This window comes from Citrus sinensis, chromosome 1 (genome assembly GCF_022201045.2).
Source record: "Citrus sinensis cultivar Valencia sweet orange chromosome 1, DVS_A1.0, whole genome shotgun sequence".
NCBI classification, from domain to species: Eukaryota; Viridiplantae; Streptophyta; class Magnoliopsida; order Sapindales; family Rutaceae; genus Citrus; species Citrus sinensis.
The window spans coordinates 22046500-22068074 of record NC_068556.1 but is presented as its reverse complement, the minus strand read 5'-3'; the positions used below and the strand labels follow the sequence as shown (position 1 = coordinate 22068074).

The window sequence follows — 21575 nt, the reverse complement described above, 5'->3', positions numbered from 1 at the left end:
CTTTTTATATTCTCTATTATCTAATATATTGGTTGAGATTAAAAAATAATTACATTACAAAATATTAAAAATCTATCTATCTATATATCTATATAAAGTTGGGACTTGAGGAGGTGATGTGGCATCATAATATCTCATCTTTATATATTCTCTATTATCTAATAAATAGAGAAATTTTTTTTTAATTTGGTTTTTCATCTTCTCATAATTAATTTGATTGTTATTACACAATAACAATTATGTAAAGATTTTAATGAGGCATATTCTTTGTAATAAACATCCAATGTGGAGTGTTATGAATTTATTAAAATAAATGTAGATGTTCATAATATATATCTCTTAGTCTCCCCACTATCTCCCATTAGCAACATTTAGCTTCCTTGTAACTCTCACTATCTCACAAGGAATTATGATCCATAATTTTCATTAATTTCATGGAGTGATTATGTAACTATAAAAGGAGAGCTCATCTTTTTGTTTTGTACACACACAATTGGAATGAATAAAATCACTCTATAATATATTCTCTCATTTTATTCTTTATCTTGCGTTACTTCTTTATTTGTATTGCTGGCTAATAGCTTTTTTTATTTTTTATAAAGCTGCCTCATCTTAAAAAAAATCAATTCATATTTTTTATTAGTTTCATCAAGTGTAAAGTAAGAAAAAAGGATAATATTATTTTTTTTTCAAAGCCGCATGAAGCGCGGTTCTATTTTCTAGTAAACTAATGTTTTAGAATCCACATTTTGCAGTTTTTACCGCATTTTCCAAATAAAAACAATATTTTAAAAGAAAAAAAGCAAACTCTATTGTTAAAGTTCGTCTTTTATTAATGATTGCCGACAGATGATGCCTTGGAGCGTTGGCACGCAATAATTCGTTGGCAATATTTGTATTGATTTATTATTATAATCTTCCCAATCACCGGACCTTGGCACGTCGGCTACCCCACTACATATAAGATATATATATATATATATAGCTGTAGTCGTGTGGACACATTAAGGCTCCAATTTCTAATAAAATCTAAACATACTAATATACATAGATTTCAAATAATTAACAAACATCTAGCATGAAATATATCTAGTGTGTAGTCTTTACCTATCTATATTATTTCCAATTTTAAAGTAAATCTGAATAGTGTTGCAAATATTGGCTTCATTCATTTTCGTCGTAACAGTGATACTCTAGTGAGTACTTAGTTTAGGCATTAAAGTTTCTTTTTGTTGGGTGACCAGCGAGGAAGTTTCGCTATTTTTAATTTATAATTTTCTTACTTTAGCACTCAATCTCTCGGGTTTCCTACTTTACCACTTTCTCTCTCACGGTCGGCGATAGGGGTGTTCAGAATCTAATCTAATCTCCTTAATCTATCTGATTCATAAAAATTTGATATGTGGATTGGTGGATTAGATTGGGTATGAATTTATTTTTGTAAATCCACAAAAATCTGTGAATACACAATATTATAAATGTGAAATTACATAGTTACATAAGCACCATTACATGAGCCTGGATAAACTCGTGCTTCGCTAGTTCTACTGTTACTTCAGCTGAGAATAAAAGTTATTTGATAGCGGTCAGTTTAAGATATCACTGCTATTAAATATATTACATCCCTACCCTTAATTTTCATTCATTTTATAATAATACCCTTACTTTTCTTTCCTTTTAACTAACAAAAGAATATTTTTGAACACTATCATGGATTGTTTACAGAAAAACATGGGTCTCTATAACAATAGACTGTAGTTTAATAGTAAAAGTATGTACTAAAAAAATTATACATAGCATGCACAATAAACTACAAGTATGCACTAATAAAGATCACTAAGATCCTAAATATCTTTCTCAGTCAACCCCATTATAAATCAAAACCAAGGTAATATCATGCATATAAATGTGGCAACTATTATTGGCATTGTGACATGTACAGATGTCAAGTATCATGGCCAATATGGTATCAAAATATAGAAGAAATCCTCGATTTATAGTGAATGATTATGTTCCTTTTATGTAATCTATAAATTGGGCATTTGAGCTTTGAATAAGAATGAAATTTCTATTTTGTATATTCTCTCTAAAAAGTTTTATGCACAAAGTAAGGTCGTCGATCGCTTCGTCAACTCAGGTGTACTTATTTCGACCATAATATATATTTGGCTACGATGGGAACTTGGGTTGTTGGTCCATGCTGATATATTTTTTTTTTTTGGTATCCCACCAAGGAGTTTCCAAGTATTGCAACGACAATGCTGCACACGTCAATCACACAAACAAGCGCACGCATATAGTTATTCTCTAGTGCGGGGCCTCACTTTTTTCATGCGGTTACACCTTTAAACCACAAAGTTTAATAGAGTGAAAGTGTAACGCTATTAAACCGCACAATTTTATAGTACATTCAAAAATAACTTTATTAAATTGCAAGACTTAACAGCATGCTGTGTTTGGGGATAGTAGAATAACCTGGATCCGGATGAACCCGAAAAATCGGGGTCGGGTTCAACCCATACCGTAGCAAAATATATCTGGTATTTGGATGTCATGAAACGACCCGCACCGAATCCCCCCGGGTGAGTCAATCTAGTCTCATCAAAACGGACTTGATAATAATTCTATTAGTAAGGATTTTATCGAAAATTCGGCAGAGTCCCCTTTATATATATAACACTCCCAATCTACAAATATGTAAAATACTCCCAAAATAATTCAATATACAACAAACTCCAACGTTCAACATCCTCAACCAAAACACTGAATTTCACTCAAGATATCTCCAGAGTCTAAAAAAAATAATATTGTAACTAATATTAATATTTCAATTTATTTTTAATCCCAAAAGAATAATATAACAAAATTATACAATCCCAAAAGATTGAGATAACTGAGATGCCCTAACAAAAACATCTATATCTTCTAACACCATCACGTGGCCAAGACTCAAAATATATTTACAGTCGCTGGGTCGGTCTAGTGTACATGCAACCTCCTGGTGGGGGGGGGGGGAGAAAATATAATAAAAATGGGATTAGTTTAAAACTCAGTGAGATCAGTGAGTGGATATCAGTTTTTGAAAATTAATTATTACTTTAAAAGAAATAATCATATCATTTTCAAACACGATTTCATCAAACTATATGCGAGAAACCAGTAATAAATCATTTAACATTTAAATTAGATTACTAACCATGAAAAGCATATATATTATCGCACTAAATAATCATGGAAATCATATCACAATATCATATAGAATACACAAATCTGAAAAATCATCACTAAACAAGTACCCAGGGAAATAATCTCGTTGTATTCGAACCTCAACGGACAGGCAATGACGTACTATCTGGGTACCGCAGAGCTACACGGATAGACAGAGAAATATCATCTCATATCTCATCATGTCTCATCATATATGTGCATGCATAATTTAGTCCCCAAAGGACAAAAGCGCCCAAGCACACGTCCAAAAGCCTTTGTGTGTACTCAGACGGGTCCCAAAGGCCTGTATCTCATTCGTATCATCTGTATCTCAATATCTGTCTATATCTCATATCTGTATATCTGTAATCATCATAGCACATGCATATGCCCCCAAAAGGCAAAAGCGCCCAAACACACGACCCAAAGTCTCCATGTGTGTTCAGACGGGTCCCAAAGGCCTCTATCTCATCACATATGTATCGTTGTATCTGGAGGGGAAGGGTACTGTCTAATGATTTTTAAAACAATCATTTCACTCATATTCACATACTTTTTAACCATACTTTAAATCATACCACATTTGAATCCACTTTTCTTATCTTTAAAATACTATCACACTTATTCAAAGTCGATACGCAAAATCGTTAACCAAACATTTTAATAATGTACCAATGCGTGAATAAAATCTATTTCGAGGAAATCATTAAATCAGAGAATTTAAAATACTTATTTCGCAAACATGCTTTACCATCATAATTAACTATGAAAATAGGTTTTGTATATTCCACTCACACTGATGGTGTTCACGTTCGGTTATCATCCACATCCGCGGACCGGTTCTCGCTCGCGGATCCTCCTAAGTCAAGGAAACGACATAATTCTTTTTCGTAAATTGGAATTAGGACTAAATTTATGTAATAAACTCGAAACGAACATCTATCCATAATTTACAACTCCCATGTCGATAAAATTACTAAAATACTCTCGAGTTCGTAAATTATTAAAATACTCTGCAATCGTAAATCACCGAATTACCCTTGGAATCGTAATTACACCCAATCCTCAATTCCAGGAATTACTAAAATATCCACATGCTCAGAAATTATAAAATTACCCTTGGAGTGTGAAATTACCTAAATGCCCTTGCCGGTCAATGATCATCGGAATTTAGTCAACGCTGGCCGGGTCACGTTCGCGGGTTGGGTTTTCGAGTCGGGTTTGATAACTTCTCTCTCTCTCCCCCATGTGTGTCTCTGTTTTTGCTCTGTTTTTTCTAGCTTCTTCTTTTATTTTTAAAATCCTCAACCGCCAAAATCCTTAACCGCCTTATTCTTATTTTAAATTTATACATATGTTACATGTCATTTTATGAACCCAGTCGAATCCAAGTCTAGGTTCAGTTTTAGGTAAATCCGGATATCAAGAACCCAGACCTAGATTATTTTATTTTAATATTTAATTAATTATTTTTAATTATTATTTATGAGTATAAAAGAAAAAATAAGAAAAACAAAACAAACCCTACATCTCACAGCCGCCGTTTCTAGTCCTATTCATTCCCCAAAATTCAACAAATTCAACATCATCGTTGTCGCCCGATTGATCATCACCCATCAATCATTAGAAAAACAACATCACCGTTGTGGCCACACTTCTCTGCAAGTTTCAAGAATGGACTTGATACCAAGGCAGAGAAGTCACGGAAGCAATTAAAGGAAAGGAAGAACATGGCTAAGAAGATCGGTGGTGTAAAGAAGACCAAGGCCTCAGATGCTGCCAAGAAGAAGTGAGCAATTCATTCTTTTATGGTCCCAAAGCCAACTTTCGGTAATGGAGTTCTATAATAGTCTTTGTGGTATAGTTTCTGAAATGAAATATGGTGTTGTGGATTTTGGTGTTATTTGGTGTTTAGGTAGTTACATTTCTAGATTTTGAGTACTAAAAAAGAAAAATTGGTTTATATTGAGATTTCGGTTGTAGGAATCATTGGGTTTTATTTCCAGTTTATACAATTCCCTATCTTCCTCATATATTTCAAGAGATCCATGACTTTGTGTTTATCTCCTTCTGCAACTGCCAAACAGCCCCAGAAGCGACGTGGTTGATTTTTTTTTTTAATTTCAGGCACATCTATCCATGTTTGGAACCCGGAATCTAAAAATCTAGATTTTTTCGGGTTGAGCCCATACCAGATCAGGAGCCTAAAAATGGGGTTTATATCCAGATTCGGTATGCTAAATTATCATTCGAGTCTGAACTGGAAAGCCTAAACCCAGATCCGAATTTTACCATCCCTATCTGTATGAAAAAAAGAGAAGGCGCCCGCACATGAGAATGATAATATACATAGACATATATACATATAGTCCTGTACTAATGTGAGCATGCTCATTTTATTTTATCCAACACGTCATTAAACCATGCAATTTAATATAGTTATTTTAATTAACTATTGAATTGCATGGTTTAATAGTATGTTCACAAAATAGGGTGTCCGCATATTATATCATTAATAATCAAAGGAAAAAATTTAATATGGAATCATATGAAGTGATTATTAATATTGAAAGTGAGATTCATTCTTCTAAATTATTGCATGATGCGTCACATTAAGGGATCTGTCCATGACTATGTAGATGAGTCTGAAAACTTTGATGAGACCGAAAAGTTTTAGCTTTGAAATTTGTAGAGGATGTTAGTGCTAACACACGTAAGAGACCGAATGCCTTCGCACTCCAACTATACCTTAGTGTATGCCGCCTCTTTAGCAACAGAAGTTGAATGTCAACTATGGGAAGAATTTGAAAAGCATTTGGATAAGCTTGCGAAGAAATTCATTGACAATGCAACTAGAAAATTGCATGAGAACATGACCAGAAATGTCTCTAAGAAGCTAATTGGACATGTCCATGACAACATGAGATTTCAAATGTCGATGAGGAAGTAATTAGAAACGTCTGAATTTGCAAAGGAAGGGGTAAAATCTAATCTTGATTTGAGCATTGATTTTAACAGTATGGTTGTTGCGGTTCTATCAATCTCTATATTGAAGCAAGAGAACTGTTCTAGAAGAAGACCTTATACGGTAAATATTAAGTTAGGTGACAACATTGATCAAGATTTAGAGAGAGACTCAAGAGGCTTGCAAGTGATTCTTGAGTCCAATACGGCCTTATTGCATTTTTTCAGTTTGTTAAATGACCCAATATTCTCTCCTTGCCCATCGCTTTAGATCATTCAGACGTTGATTATTGGCCATAATGTCCTTAATAAAATGTTTTTCGTCAAATTTCATCTTTTGATCAAGAACTTACAAACAGCTACAGTTTGACTTTGTTTATTTAATTAATTTGGTCTCTAACTAGTTATTCATTCTCCTTTCTATTTTTATTTGAATAATTAATTTAATATTGCAGCATATTTTTGTTTTAGAGCATAGAAATAAAAAGGCAACTGGATGAAAATGATAGAAATTAATTAATTACCATATTGGTTTGTTATTAGTTGTAGGGGTAGAGCTTAGAGTAAATCCCGAGGGCGCTAAATTCGGGGTCGATTTTAGATGGTTTTTTCATCTATAGCTATGGTGTAATCCCTGAAAATTTAGAAATTTTGCTTGTAATTGTAGTAATTTTAATTTGGGGATTTTGATTAATAATTGAGGCTATTGTTACAAATAAAGAATAAAATAAAAAAGTAATTAACAAAATAAAGATCAAAGAGACAGGTCTTAACTTCATCAAAATTTTAAAAGGCTATTTGATATTTTATTAGGATGAAAAAGGAAATACCAAAATAAAGATCAAATCCGTTCAAAAATAAATAAATAAATAGATAGATATCAAACAATTACGCAATTTTGACTTTATTTCACAAAATATCAAGTTACATTTTCATCCTATATATAAAGTTTACGAATTAATTGTATAGGGGCCAAATCAGTGTGGTTTATTTTGCATAAGTTTTCATATCTCAATTCACCCCCTCTTGTGTTGCCTAGTTACTATTTGAGAAGTGGCAGTTAATATTCGAACAGGCAAACTGAATTGTAAAATCTCAAGTGAAACAGATGGAGAAAATAGTGATACAAGTAAAATCTCATGCATATAACTGACGATATTGCTTTCAAAGCTTGAAATACGAAGCGGGTTTCAGCCCCGAACAAAATGGCGATGTTCTCTGAATACGAAAAACCAGCAACATACTGATAACACAATGCGTATACTGAGCCAGCTTATTGATGTTATTTGCTTATAAATGCGAATAGCCTCCTGCTCGTGGTTCATTTATCGCACTTGACATGTTTTTCAAACCAGTTTATCATGTCTTCATGTGCCTCTGCTGCACTATTGACAGCAAATGTATCGTTGACAAAGTACCTCACCGTCCATCCGTGACAAACACCGGGGTATGTTTTGACAAGGTGATCGAACTGCAATCAGCAATCGTTATGTAAGTTCGAATATGCAAAGCATATGTTAACTTGCAAAGCAGAGTATGTAATTTGCATCTTTTGAACTCACTTTGGAAAATAAGTGCTAAAGATAAATCGAGGTTTTATCAAAAATGCCAATAAATTCATGAAAAAACGCATTAATTTTGCATAGCCGAATATTTGAGACTTTGATGAGACAGTAAAGGACCAAAATTACTACTTATGAGATCTCTTACCTTAGGTTTTGCAGATAATATCTCATCAAAACGCTTCATTTGTGCTGGTGGCAAACCATTATCGCGTTCAGCTCCCAAAACAGCTATTGGGACTTTAACCGCTGCCACAAACAATTGTTTATCAGTGACAACTATAAGAGTGAGCTTTGGAAGCATAAAATTTACCTTTTATCTCGTCCTCAGTGACGTTACTAGGATGCAGCAGAACGGCAGCCTGAACATCTTGATTACTCGCCAATTTTACAGCTACCTTTCCTGGTCAAATTGCAAGAAACGAAATCAGATTATCTAAGTTGATCACCCTAGATTCTTAGTACTGGGACCATTCTATGAAGAAACGTATTAAAAAATAGAGCAAAAGATGCCCACCTCCCCAGCAAAAACCTGCGGCCCCAACAGCAGATACACCTTTTGCTTTCAAAGCAGCAATTACTGGTTTGGCATCTTCATATCCTTTATCCTACAAGGAAGTAAGCTTATTGTACTTCAAAAAAGGCTCTATGCGGTCACTTAATTGCAATCCTCACTCTCTACCATAACTTCATTGGCATCCCCTGTAGTCTAACAGAGTGGAATTTACCAATTTGTATGTTCAATATAGTTGAGGTTCCACTCTCTTGATATGGCATTTTAAATGAGTCTAATTCCTTTTGCTGTCATTTATGTCAAGTTTAATTAATCTCTTCTTTTGATAAATTCTGTCACCTTGGTTATCTCCTCATTAGTAAGGGTAAAACTATATGTATATATACATACTTGAATTTTCAAATCAGCTAATCAGTAAGAATTGTGCTCTCTTAGTCATATATTCCGACACTAGATTCTACAATCTAACCAGTACTGCAGCAAGAAACTAACCGTAGTATGATTTTTTCTCCATGTATCTTTATCATATTTAGGGTTGCTTGGGTTAGCAGCATCACCATGAAAGAAATCAGGAGCCACGACCAAGAATCCGGCACCTGCAACTTTGTCTGCAACGCTCCTGTAAAGCAAGATATTCAAACATGTAACCCACGTAAGCAAAACCTACTGGTAAATGCAGGCATCAATAAAATTCAAAAGACTTATTATAGCAATGGAGAGGAGAGGACTATCAACTATCATATCAAAACCATAGAACTATTTCCATTTTTATTTAACCAAGAAGCAGCAAAGTTCATTAATGTTAAGAGAACACTACCCTGACATGGTGCTAAAAGTAACATACGGCCGGTGGTGCTTGTGTTACAAAGATCAGTCTCGGTCAGTCTCAATTCAATGGCATTTGGCTCTTTTAATTCCCTCATTGCAACACGGAAGGCAAGTTCTAAGCATGAGAGGTGGTATCTTCCCTGCCGAAGCCTATCTAGCCCAATGAGTTTTCGCATGAGACCATTTCTTACACATCAGTCTTAGTTATTACAACAACACATGGTTCAACTTCCATAGAATTTGGCTCTTTCTAAGCTTTAATTCCTTAATTTAAACACTGATAAAGAATATCAAAACTCAAAAGCATGAGATAAACTTTCTTCCCATTATAAAATGAATATCTGGTCACCAGCCTGAAGATTGGTACTTCACAACAAAGGGAAATTAAAGAGTATTCATTCATTCAACAGGGGGTTTGTGACTTATGTAATACAAAATGTATAAAATGTACCCTCATTTAATTAAACATAAAACTCAGGGACCTAGAAGATAAAAAGTGCCCTTTAACTGGTCAACGTACCTGTAAATCGGCGGTTCATCTCCTGCGAAAAAAAAAAACGTTACGAAAGAAAAAAGCATTAGCAAAAAATGATACTTAAATGGGTTAAAGAATGAAGAAAAAAATAAAAAAAGGGGCTGTGTTTTCTTTTTTCGGTTACCATAAATATCAGAGATCATGAGAACAGCTTTCTTGGAATGAGGAGGTCCGGTGACATAAGCCTTGAGGCCACCAAGTTCTGTGACCGTCCCGGCTCCACAGGTCGGACAGAACGGTGGCGGCTCTCGATAGCAGGGAGCCTGAGCCTTCGAGCTTGCAAAATTTAAAAGCAGACTTGTTAATAGTATCAATTCCATCATCTTCTTTTTGATTCCCTGGTTGCAGAGGCGTAGACTCAGATCAAAGCTGATATATTAATGTAACATGTGATTGTGATCTAATGTAAAGAAGTGTTAGATAATAATGAGTTTTATATAAAACTACTTTTATATATTTATATATTAATAAATGGAAGACACCACCATGTTCACCCCATTGTTCGGTCTTACCATTATTGTTAACAAATCTCGGCGTGTGTAACGACTTGCACCAGTTGATACAAGTTGCAACCATTACTTACAATACAAGTCATCGTTAAAGAGTACGAATTTTACGAACTTATGCTGTTAGCTTCGACTTAACCATACATTCTTTTTTGTTTTTGGGTTGACACAATGACACCACTGTAAATGTAAAAGTTGTAAAATATAGTCAAGTCAAGCGCGCGGCCCGCATTAAATGCTACATAGAGACGGTGACCTTGCAAATGATGCGTGGAGTCTACTTTATTGAAATGAAATGGACAGTGGTCGAGAATGGACCAATAGCAACTTCTCCACAAGTTGACTTTTGACCTGATTTATTTTTTTTATACAATTATTTAACTTAGAAAGATATAGAATTTTTACGTGGAGACCCCCCTCGAAGGACTTCAGCCTGGATATCAATAGAATTCCCAATCGAAGAAATATCTTTGCTTTTCAAAGCAGCAATCGTTAGCTTAATGTAGTTCAACTGTAGGCTTAAGCCTATGATATCACTAAATATGGCAAATGGGTCGGGCGGCACGTGACACGGCACGGCACGAACATATTTTAGTAGGGCACGCAGCGTGGCACGGCACGACACACACGTAGGCTGGGTTGGACTTAAAATTGTAGGTATATGGACCTTAAAAACACCTCACAATTAGAGAGGGGTCAACACACGACATGTGAAAAAATACGTAATAAGCACGCTTCATTGGTGGGCTAGCGTGTAGCCCGTGGCCCATCAATAGTATATGGTCTTAAGTATTTCAAAATAAAATTTTTTTATGAAAAATAAAGATAAACTGATTTTACAAATATTTTGAAATTAAAATTTTTAATATATTTTATTAGCACATGCGTTTAAAAATTAATTTAACTCTTAGTTTTAGAAAATATTATAATTGTTTTATGTTTATAATTTATTAAATGAATAAATGAAAATTGAACAATTTTTTTGAATATTTTTACATTTTGGCCGCTTAAGTTTATAGATTTGTATTAATCATTGCTATAATCTAAGGAATTAAATTTATGTATTGTTGTATTATAATTGGTTATTGTGAAATTAAATATAGAGTTGTGAAATGGTGATAAACTGATAATGAAATGTTAATTATTTTTTTAATAAAAATTATAATTATTATTGTTGTTATTACTACTATTATTATTATTAGTGTATGAGTTGATAGGCTTGAAAAAACACGTCAGGCATGTAGACTTAAAAAAAAAGGGTTGGTGAGCCTTTTTTGGCACGACCCGAGCACGCCACACTTGGGCTCGTGCCATGGGCTGTACTGGGCCTCAACAAAAAACAATTGGGCATGACTTGACCCGTTCACTTAGTGGATCGTGTCATGTTTGCCCATGAGTCCTAATAGGCCTTGATTTGATGCCAGCATGGCCCACTGACCATCTTTAGATATCACTCTAATTTTCAACTTCACTTGTTTTAAATTGTAGCAAGAAACTGGGAATGTGTATCCATGCCTCTAGATCAAACCGAGGGTCACTCATATATAACAACAACAGGGTCACCACAAAAGAAATCAGGAACCAGCCATTACTAAGAACCCGCCACATGCAACTTCATAATTTGATCAGCAACATTCCTGTAATGCATATATGCAAACATTTAGTCCATTGACTTATATCTGCGAAGAATATACTATTGAGTGTTACTTGTTAGCAACCAGATACAAACAGTAAACTATATCGTCCTTATTTAAAAATCTATGGACCTACCTGTAAATCGGTATTTCATATCCTGTAAAATGTTCCAAGAAAAACCGCTTGATGAGTGATTAATGGTTAGTGATGCTCTATGCAGAAAAAAGATGGGCTGTTTTTTTTTTTTCTTCTAATTTACCACAAATATCAGAAATCATGAGAGTAGCTAGCTAGCTTGGATTGAGGGGGTCCGGTGACATAAGTGTTCATGGCACCGAGCTCTTTGTACAGTTCCTGCTCCACAACAGGTTGGGAAGTACTGAAAGCACTGATAGCTTGTCGTATTTGCTAGCCAATTTGTAAGGAAATATGAATTATAGGCTAGTTTGGGATCGCGAAAGCTGATGAAACAAGCTGCTTATATTGTGCAGATGAAATAAACTACTGATTAAAAAAATAGTTTGGTGTTTGATAAATTGTGTTGTTGCGGTTCCATGAGCTTGAAAAGTAGAGTATATGCGTTTGATAAATTTTATTACGAAAGTGTTGTTTGATTATATAATGACAAAAATAGATATAAGTTTTAATTGCTTTTTATTTTTAAACTATGTTTAATAAATTGTTTAGATTTTTTTGCTTAAATATATAATATAGATTAAACTTTAAAAGCCATAATTATGAAATTAAAATACAAATTTACTAGATCAAAACTAGATAGAACGTACGTGGTTATGGCAGTAATATGATATTTGATGATTTATATATAAGGGTTTACGAATAAGTGAGATACAATTGTTTTTTTATTAAACTATAGAGTTATAATATGAATTTTAAAAGGGTATAGTAACTTGTTCAATAAACTGCTTATGAAAAGCAACCCCCACATGCATGCTTTTAAAAGCTGCTGACAAACAGGAGAAAATTATGAAATAAACTGCTTTTACAAAATTTACCAAATATTATTTTTATCAAAAATTATAAAATAAATAGTTTATTCAATTTCAATCACACTCCCCAACTCGCCTTATATCAGTGTTTTACAGTTGCAAAGGCTCTGAATCAGGGATTCTGTGTGCAACTTCTAAGCATGTAACACACAATTTGTTATATAAGAATAATAATACTAAGCATACAAAGTTTGGGATGCAGTTTCTACAAACTTTCATAATAATGAACACATGACTATAGTTGATTGGTGCCACGTTAAGCTTAGAAATAAAATGAAACATCCTATTTTGGTAGCACTTCTCTGAGTGCTATGGTCACCAGGTAGTGACCTATTTAATATGTCATTGTAATTTACTGATTTTTAGGAATTTTTTTTTTTTTTGGGGAATTTCATTCTCGAGTTTCATTTACTGATTTTGCATGTAATTACATCCGTCTCATTTAATCCTTTCCTGATTATGCGCAACTAGATCTGTAATTTTGATGGATCTATCTCTTGGATAAATTGTATTAACCTGAAACACTTTGAAATTGAATGTTCGTAAATGGCATAGCATCTATGTAAAACATTATCTGGCAACAAGTCATCTCTTATAAAACCTTATCAGACGACAAGTTGTAAAAATTATATGCGGAAGCATATAATTTAGGACAGGCCATCCATGTATAATATTGGTAGACAAAAAATCGGATTTAATAAAACTCATTGGATGACATGTGTACTTGACTTCAGATATGATGAATCTCCTATGAGTCCAAGTCTAAGATAAAATATCTTGTTGAGTATAAGTGGTCTCGGTTTCAAATATCCTTATAAATAGAGAGGGAATCTGATTTTACCATCTTGCTACTACTGAAAAAATGTTGGGTGTGCCATATAATTTATTTTTATATATATAATTATATTATAACCAAATTAATTATCATATAAAATATAATTAAATGTATAAACATAAGATCTATATAAATATTGCTCTGTGATATTACAAGCTACTTATGATGTAAAGCTTTGAAAGCTTGAAATACATAGCAGGTTCTAGCCACTGAAGCCAATGATGCTAATAACATCATGAAATTATGGAGGATGATAAGCCATCATTGTGGTCTCATTTCTTACAAGTGCAATACCCAACCGAAAGTTTATTCGTCTCTCTTGACATACTTGGTTAACCAATTTATCATGTCTTCATGTGCCTCTTCTGCACTCTTGACGGCAAATTCGTCTTCAACATTGTACCTCACCGTCCATCCATGAGATACACGAGGGTATATTTTCACAAGGCAGTCATTCTGCAATTAGTAATCACAAAGTCAACTGTAAGGTTGGATATGGAAAGCTTAAACAGCAAATCAAGAGTCTTTTGAATTCTTTGGGTTGGACTCCCCATTTATCATTGAATGATGTAGTTCTATTTGCATTAAAGCAAACCAGGGTCTCATCACATGCCAAGGAATCCGGAATGTACAATAAATAAAATTTTCAGATGCCCAAAATCTGAGATTTTGATGGGACAATATATATCAAGTTTTGTTTTTAAGGTTCTCTAACCTTCAGTTTTGCAGATAATATTTCTCCAAAACGTTTCAGATCTTCTGGTGGGGAAACGTGATCAATCTCAGCTCCCAAAATAGCAACTGGAACTTTAATCTCTGAAACAAACAACAGTTTGTCAGTGGCAATCACATAGGGTAAGCCTGGGATGTTTCAAATTTACCATTTATATCATCGACTGTGATGGCACCAGGATGCAACACAACTGCAGCCTGAATATCATGAGAACTTGCCAATTTTGCAGCTACAACGCCTGATACAAATATGCAAGCAATGAAATCATGTTATCTAATTTGATCATTCTAGATTCCCAAAACCAGAACATCTTAAAGAGAAAAGTAAAAGAAGAGAGCGACAGAAGCTCACCTCCCCAGCAAAAACCTGCTGCCCCTATGGCAGATACACCTTTACTTTTCAAAGCAGCAATTACTGATTTGGCATCTACATAACCTTTGTCCTATAAGGAAAAAAATTATTAATCAAGCTTAATTCAGTTTAAGGAAGGCTACAATAAGCCCTTTTATTCTCACATACATGCACAAATTGTACCAATACGGTAACAAACTAACCGTGTTATGAATTTTTCTCCAGGCCTCTCGATCAAACTGAGGGTTGTTCAGATCAACAATAGGGTCGCCATAAAAGAAATCAGGAGCCACAACTAAGAATCCAGCACCGGCAACTTTGTCGGCAAGTTTCCTGCATACATATAGCAAGAAGTGGGCACACTTATAATCCAATGAACCAGAAACTACTGATCTGTGCAAGCATAAATAATTTTAAAAGATTTATACTAAGCTTACAGAGTTGAGATATAAAATTCGTATCCCGATTGATGTGGACATTTGAACTTGTCAATTAATGATAATTAACAGATTCAACTAAAACCTAGGAGACACATCACGAATAGAGATATAAACCGAAGCTACTTCAATAACATACCTGAAAAGAGGAGCTTCATACCCTGCAAAGTTCCAAGAGAATGTATTAAAAATAATATCCCACTTCAAAAATTATTTAATCAAATGACTCTAAGTATTAGATGATGACTAAGTGGGGAAAATATTGAAGAAGCAAAGATTATGGGTTGTTACCAAAAACGTCAGAAATGAGAAGAATAGCAGACTTGGAATCTGGAGGACCAGACCCGGTCACATAAGTGTTGAGGCCACCGAGTTGCTGTACAGTCCCAGCTCCACAACCCGAACCCGGGCTCAGCTTTGGTGGGTTCTCAAAGCACTGTGAGCCTGACATATTCAAACCCAAATTCGATAATGGAATTAACTGTATTACCTTCGGAAGAAATGGAGGGAATCTGATTATGCACTGGAGAGTGGAGAGAATATATAATTAATTGAGTTGGAAGGGAGCTGAGCTTGGCAATCAACGATTTAACGTCACTGCTTTCGTCAAATGAGGTTGTAATTTTCAGCCCAATTCGACCCAAATGTTGGGCCCATATTACATCTCAAGTCCATGCTAACGTTGCTGCATGATTCTGCCTGACATAAATAATTTTCATTCCCAATCACAAATCCTTTGATTATTACCTATTTTTTTTTTCCCCTTTAGCATGTAAAATGTGATTCAAGCGACATAAAAACAAAATGCAATTTAAATGATTAATAAGTAAGTTGAGATCGGGGTGAATGAATCCTAATTCTAGAAATGTAAAGAAATTTTGAACAAGAAAAATTGTGTGGTACATGAAAGTCGGAATTGACTGTTTTTATCTATTTATCACATCTAATTCATAAAGTTATTACACGGCATGTTTTTCAGCAAAATTTATACAAATTTATATTTGTAGATTTATACTAAAATCTCATAATTTCAAATATCTAATAAATAATAAATTAGCAATACTATATTTTATTTTATTTTTAAAGTTAGTTCATTTAATCTAAGTCAACTTTCATGTACCAAAGTGCCCTAGGGCACTTTTGTAGTTGCATGTTTAATTTAAACATAATCATGCAAAATAATTTTAAGGTAGGTATTATCACGTACAATGAATGAATTTTAGAATAGATAATACAATTAATTAATTCGTTTACGATACATGTAATTGAATTTAATCAAGTCACTAATAATAGTTTTGTTTTTTAAAATAGCTGTATACTGCGCGATAAGGAGGGGAGTTTTAACTTTTAATAACATCATAGCCAAAGTCACTCAACAAACTGCCAAAGCAGAGGCAGGGAAACGAAAGGCATGATCGTTTATCAGTCACTAACGATTTTGCTATCCATCAACAATTGAAATTCTGTCCACTTGCTCTCTCTAACAAGAAGAGGTTTTTGCAGGGTTTTATTACTTTTCTTTCTCTTCTCGCCACAAATAACAAAAACAGAACTTGTGAGGAAAAATGGGTTCCTTGAAAAACGAAACAGAGAATGAAGTAAACCAACGTGAGCAGGGAGAACAAGAACAGGAAGACCAAGAGCCAATATTAATGGAGCAAAACCAGAGGTTTTGTATGTTCCCCATAAGGTACAAGCAAGTTTGGGAGATGTACAAGAAGGCTCAAGCCAGTTTCTGGACCGGTAGTTTCTCTTTTTCTTTATCTTTAACTGTCTGTTAACCGTCTCAGCCCCTTTTTTTCTTCTTTCTTTCTTCTTTCTTTTATTGTTCTCTTGTTGATATTTGTCCTTGTCTTTGCATGTGTTTATGTGGGTTTCTTTTTGTTTTTATCAAATACGAATTGAATCGTGTGTTTAGCGAGTCCATGTTTATTCGTGAATGTAGTTACTTTGTGTTGTCTTTCCATTGTTGGTGAGTTTTATTGGGGATGTGCTTTATATGTTTTTTGTTTTTCGTCAATTTTGTAAATTTTATGATTAGAACTTACACTTGAATAATGCTCTTTGAGAATTGGAGTATGTTTGTCTATGTGCTGCAAAATGGTTCTTTAATTTTTTTTTTCCCCTAATATTATGGTTATTTTGAAATATTTTTGGAAAATTTTTTATTTCTCTCTGTTAAGATTTGACGTAGGCATGAATTCTTATTTAATTGGCCAATATGTGTTTGTGGACCTGGAGTGGGGATACTTTTGTCTTGTGCTCTTAGTAACTGATTCGTTTATAAATGTGTATGTTTATTCTTCACCTCTTTGCTTTTTCCCTACCATAAGTTCTGATCTGTTGTGGGTTTACAGCCGAGGAGGTTGATCTTTCCCAGGATGTACAGCACTGGGAACGACTATTGGATTCTGAGAAACACTTTATAAGCCATGTGTTGGCATTCTTTGCTGCTTCTGATGGGATTGTTTTGGAAAATTTGGCTGCAAGGTTCCTAAATGACATTCAAATTCCAGAGGTGATGTTTTAGTCTTTTCTCCAATCTGATTTTCTCACAATACCATTTGAGGCTCAATATTTATTATGTTTTGGATTTGGTTTTCTGCTTGGTCAATCTTGTTAGTGACTATCTGAGTAGTGACCATTGCTGCTTTTAGTATTCTTTTTCTTACTTTTGCATCTTTGCAACCCTTTTAGTCACTATTGCTGGTAAATATGATATAGACATGGGAAAAGAAAGAAAGATGCTAAGTTCTTTGGTGTTGGTCAGTTGCATCTTCTTTTTCCTCCAATTTCATTAATCTAATCTTAAGGCTTTTCAATGTCTCAGGCTCGAGCATTTTATGGATTTCAAATAGCAATGGAGAATATTCATTCTGGTAGAGCTTTCTATATTATGTTTCATGATTTTCCTTTATTACTTGTTTTATGCTTCATGTGTTATAATATTACTCATTTTATTACTAATTATCATAATTGGTGGTACTTTATGCCACTTCTTGTCAGAGATGTACAGCTTGCTTCTGGAGACATACATCAAAGACTCAAAAGAGAAGCATAGATTGTTTAATGCAATTGAAAACATTCCCTGTGTGGCTCAGAAGGCTAAATGGGCTCTGGATTGGATTCATAGGTACTGCTGCAGGACTATCTTTTTAGCTTGGAAATCATACATAAGTGAAAAATAAAAAGAATTTCTATGGAGTAATTTCTATGGAGTTTTGTCATTATTCAAATATTGTTGAAAGTTTTGTTCCTATAGCAATCGAAAACCATCCTTGAGATGCTCAAAGGGTTAGGTATCATTGTCTTATCTTCCCTAAACACATTATTAAATGTGATTTTAAACTCAAGGCATATTGACCTAATTTGTCATCATTTACTCTTCTTTTGTTCCTGTTTCAATGAGTTTTCCAAGATACATGGTTAATTATGATTTTCTTGATTATTAGTTGGCATGTGCACGTTTTCTTATTAAATTTACGATGCTGCCAGATTTTACTTTATTGGCAATAGGCTCAGTGGATCTCTCAGAAGCAAAGCTATCTTTGAAACTCTTTTTGAACTATCCTACCACTCCTTGTGCAAAGGCCTTATGTCCTACAGGAGAAATATTGAAAATTTGATGGGGTTTAGATTATTAACACTTCAAGAATAGATTAACTTATGATTTAATCCCTTCTGCATATGTTCTTGCCTTGTGTCATAACTATGCTCAACTCATAGCTTCCTCCTCTTACATACTGCACTGTAACTTCATTTTTACTTGGCTCTGCAAAAGTTGATGCAAAGGGAGGTCTGTCATCTCATTGTGCCCCATGTGCAGTTCCGACTCATTTGCAGAGAGACTTGTAGGTTTTGCTTGTGTTGAAGGAATCTTCTTTTCAGGAAGGTAATGCTCTTTAAGCATCATGTCCAATGTAATGAGCTTGTATGTTATGCTCATGTGTTGAGGTTTATGCTATATATCATATTTAATTCTCTTTGTTACATTCACTTGTATTCTCAGCTTTTGTGCCATATTCTGGCTTAAAAAGAGGGGACTGATGCCAGGTTTGACGTTCTCAAACGAGCTTATATCTAGAGATGAGGGGCTTCACTGTGACTTTGCTTGCCTTCTTTACAGGTGAATATTTCATGTTGTACATTTATTTTCTTTTATTTGGTCTTGGATGCTTATCCATTGTTAAGAACACTTCTTTACCAGGTGCTTTCGTGCTACTATTTCCTATTTGGTTGAATTCATTGACTAAATCTTGGATTCCTTCATAGTATTGGAGATGGAAAATTATTGAAAGTGTATTTATTGTGGTTGCAAACAGCTTGTTGCGGAAGCGACTTCATTGGCAAAAAGTTCATCACATGGTTCATGAAGCTGTGGAGATTGAAACTCAGTTTGTGTGTGAGGCCCTCCCTTGTGCACTGATTGGCATGAATTCAAGTTTGATGAGCCAGTACATTAAGTTTGTTGCTGATCGCCTGTTGGTACATATCCATCAATGCTCACTTTTTATAATTGCATGTGTAAAAGGAATAGCACGAGCTGGTCTCTTTTTTCCTTTTCTACTTTCAGGTTGCATTAGGGTGCCAGAGGAAGTACAATGTGGAAAATCCTTTTGACTGGATGGAATTTATATCTTTGCAGTGAGTACCAATGAACATGCAGTTTCCATTTTGTTGTCTTTCCCCCTTCTCCTTATATCATAGGATGTTTGATTGAACTTTTGCAAGCTAATTACCCACATCTGAGTCTTTTATTTGTACTTAAAAATTCCCTATAAATATTAAAACAGTAAAAAACCCCTATAAATAGCCTTTGAGGAGGTATCAATGGCAGGACTTGGGAGATTAGACTTTTTTTCCAAACCTTTTGACTTAAGCACTCTTCACCATCCTTAACACAATATAATAAGAATTTTATTATGTTTGATGAGTTTCAATGATGAGTAATTGGAGGGACCCATCGGATTTGATTCCCCTCATGTATCAGCAGTTTTCATGTTTACGAAACGTGGTCCTTTCTAGAGGTCTGGAACCATAGGTTACATCACATTGTTTAAATCTTCACGTTGAAAATCTGTAGCGTGTGAATAATGGTTACAAGGCCCATTTCCGTGAGAGTTGGAAGACATATTGGAAACAAGTTGAAAAAAATCAAACTTTGAATTTTTATGTTAGACTTTAGAGGCAACAATTTCTTGATACTTGTTCTTGAGCTGCCTTGACTCACAAACTAGATAGTGAATCAAGTCTGGTATTTCAAACCAGATAGGGTATCCATCCTTGTGTTCTCTTATTATAATGTATTTTACCAAGCATTTGTTTTCTGTTTGACTTTGCAGGGGAAAGGCTAACTTCTTTGAGAGAAGGGTGGGTGATTATCAGAAAGCTTCTGTTATGTCAAGCCTTCAAAATGGCGAGAAAAGCTTCGTCTTCAAGATGGATGAAGACTTCTAGTCAACATTTTGTTGCCTCCCTCTAGTAAGTATTCATGTGCTCAAGCGGGCAATTTAGGTTTTGTACTATGCATTATATTAATATTTTGACCATTTATGGACTCCTGCAGGAGATGCGAAATTAAACTGGTACATTTTAAATTCATATTGACCTTCTTTAAACTCAGATTTATGTACATTTTTTTAATTTGATGTTCACTGCTATATTTTGTTTGCTAACATTATTGGACGTCTCAATCATAAGGTAAAATGTATCTATAATTTACAATATATAATTTCTAGGTGGAACGTCTAGATCATCGTTGCTTTTACTTTACTCTTGCGTAATATTTGTTTAGAATGAAAATGAATTTGAATATAGAGATTTCGTCCCCGTGCTTTTGTCCTTGCAAATATTTTGAAATATATTTTTGCATCCTAGCAGTTTGGAGTAGTTGGCAATAAGATGCAACCAGTGTACCCAATTAGCGCCTTGACATTTTGGTGAAGAGATCAAAGAATCATGACTTGGATTTGGATTATGATCAATCCGCACTCGCTATGAGTGGGAAGTAGAAAGCTGGCTTCATTTCAACTCTGATGCGCTTTCTCCGGCGGATTAGCTCGTGTTTTATCAAAGCTGCTGAGAATTTGAAAGTCAAAAAGATCTAGTGGTTGAGACTCTTTGAACCTACCCAGAACTGGTAAAAACTCCATTATATATTGCTAATAATGGGCATGTATCAGAAAATCTGCAAAATTTCATACAAGCTAGAAATGGAAAACTAAAATCAGCAGAATGAGGCACAAGAATTGGTCACGAGGCTTTACTGTAAAGCATCAAACTCTCATGGGCCTAGCACGGGCCATCAGCTGATAATTAGATTGCCTTGTGCTGTCCTGTTACCTGCTTGGTACATGTGTCCCTCCCACGCCGTGTCTCATATAGCCACAATATTTGGACCCGATAATTAACAGGTAAGCCGCCAAGTATCAGCATTTTATCACCCCAAAACGAAAAATAAA

At 34.4% G+C, this 21575-nt stretch overlaps 3 protein-coding genes and 1 long non-coding RNA gene across 7 annotated transcripts; 1 reads left to right on the top strand and 3 right to left on the bottom strand.

Annotated features, from left to right (window-relative positions):
• Window positions 1-2861: 2861 nt before the first annotated feature.
• On the bottom strand, window positions 2862-4675 carry LOC127903809 (uncharacterized). The gene is made up of 3 exons (XR_008056671.1): window positions 4344-4675; window positions 4003-4066; window positions 2862-2998 (listed from the first exon to the last, which is right to left on the bottom strand). It is a non-coding gene; the product is annotated as an uncharacterized LOC127903809 (long non-coding RNA).
• Window positions 4676-7292: 2617 nt separating this feature from the next.
• Window positions 7293-10285, bottom strand: LOC102623685 (endo-1,3;1,4-beta-D-glucanase-like). Its single transcript, XM_006489216.4, has 8 exons — window positions 10123-10285; window positions 9735-9948; window positions 9596-9617; window positions 8740-8866; window positions 8251-8341; window positions 8047-8136; window positions 7882-7982; window positions 7293-7642 (listed from the first exon to the last, which is right to left on the bottom strand). Exons 1-8 carry the CDS (start codon window positions 10123-10125, stop codon window positions 7493-7495), a joined length of 798 nt encoding a protein of 265 aa, XP_006489279.1. The 5' UTR covers window positions 10126-10285; the 3' UTR covers window positions 7293-7492.
• Window positions 10286-13697: 3412 nt separating this feature from the next.
• Window positions 13698-15672, bottom strand: LOC102623978 (endo-1,3;1,4-beta-D-glucanase). Its single transcript, XM_006489217.4, has 7 exons — window positions 15406-15672; window positions 15254-15275; window positions 14881-15010; window positions 14678-14768; window positions 14475-14564; window positions 14309-14409; window positions 13698-14049 (listed from the first exon to the last, which is right to left on the bottom strand). Exons 1-7 carry the CDS (start codon window positions 15563-15565, stop codon window positions 13900-13902), a joined length of 744 nt encoding a protein of 247 aa, XP_006489280.1. The 5' UTR covers window positions 15566-15672; the 3' UTR covers window positions 13698-13899.
• A 717-nt stretch (window positions 15673-16389) lies between these two features.
• Window positions 16390-21349, top strand: LOC102624257 (ribonucleoside-diphosphate reductase small chain A). Of its 4 annotated transcripts, none has more exons than XM_025092254.2 (11): window positions 16390-16523; window positions 16618-16857; window positions 17472-17632; window positions 17945-17993; window positions 18121-18247; window positions 18941-19006; window positions 19124-19240; window positions 19437-19599; window positions 19688-19758; window positions 20457-20595; window positions 20995-21349. In XM_025092254.2, exons 2-10 carry the CDS (start codon window positions 16680-16682, stop codon window positions 20569-20571), a joined length of 1047 nt encoding a protein of 348 aa, XP_024948022.1. In that variant the 5' UTR covers window positions 16390-16523; window positions 16618-16679; the 3' UTR covers window positions 20572-20595; window positions 20995-21349. The 4 variants fall into 4 exon arrangements, with proteins under 4 accessions (XP_024948022.1, XP_006489284.1, XP_006489282.1 ...); XM_006489219.4 differs by adding an exon at window positions 20681-20699 and having other exon boundaries at window positions 16464-16857; XM_006489221.4 differs by having other exon boundaries at window positions 16463-16857; window positions 20992-21349.
• The last annotated feature ends 226 nt before the right edge of the window (window positions 21350-21575 follow it).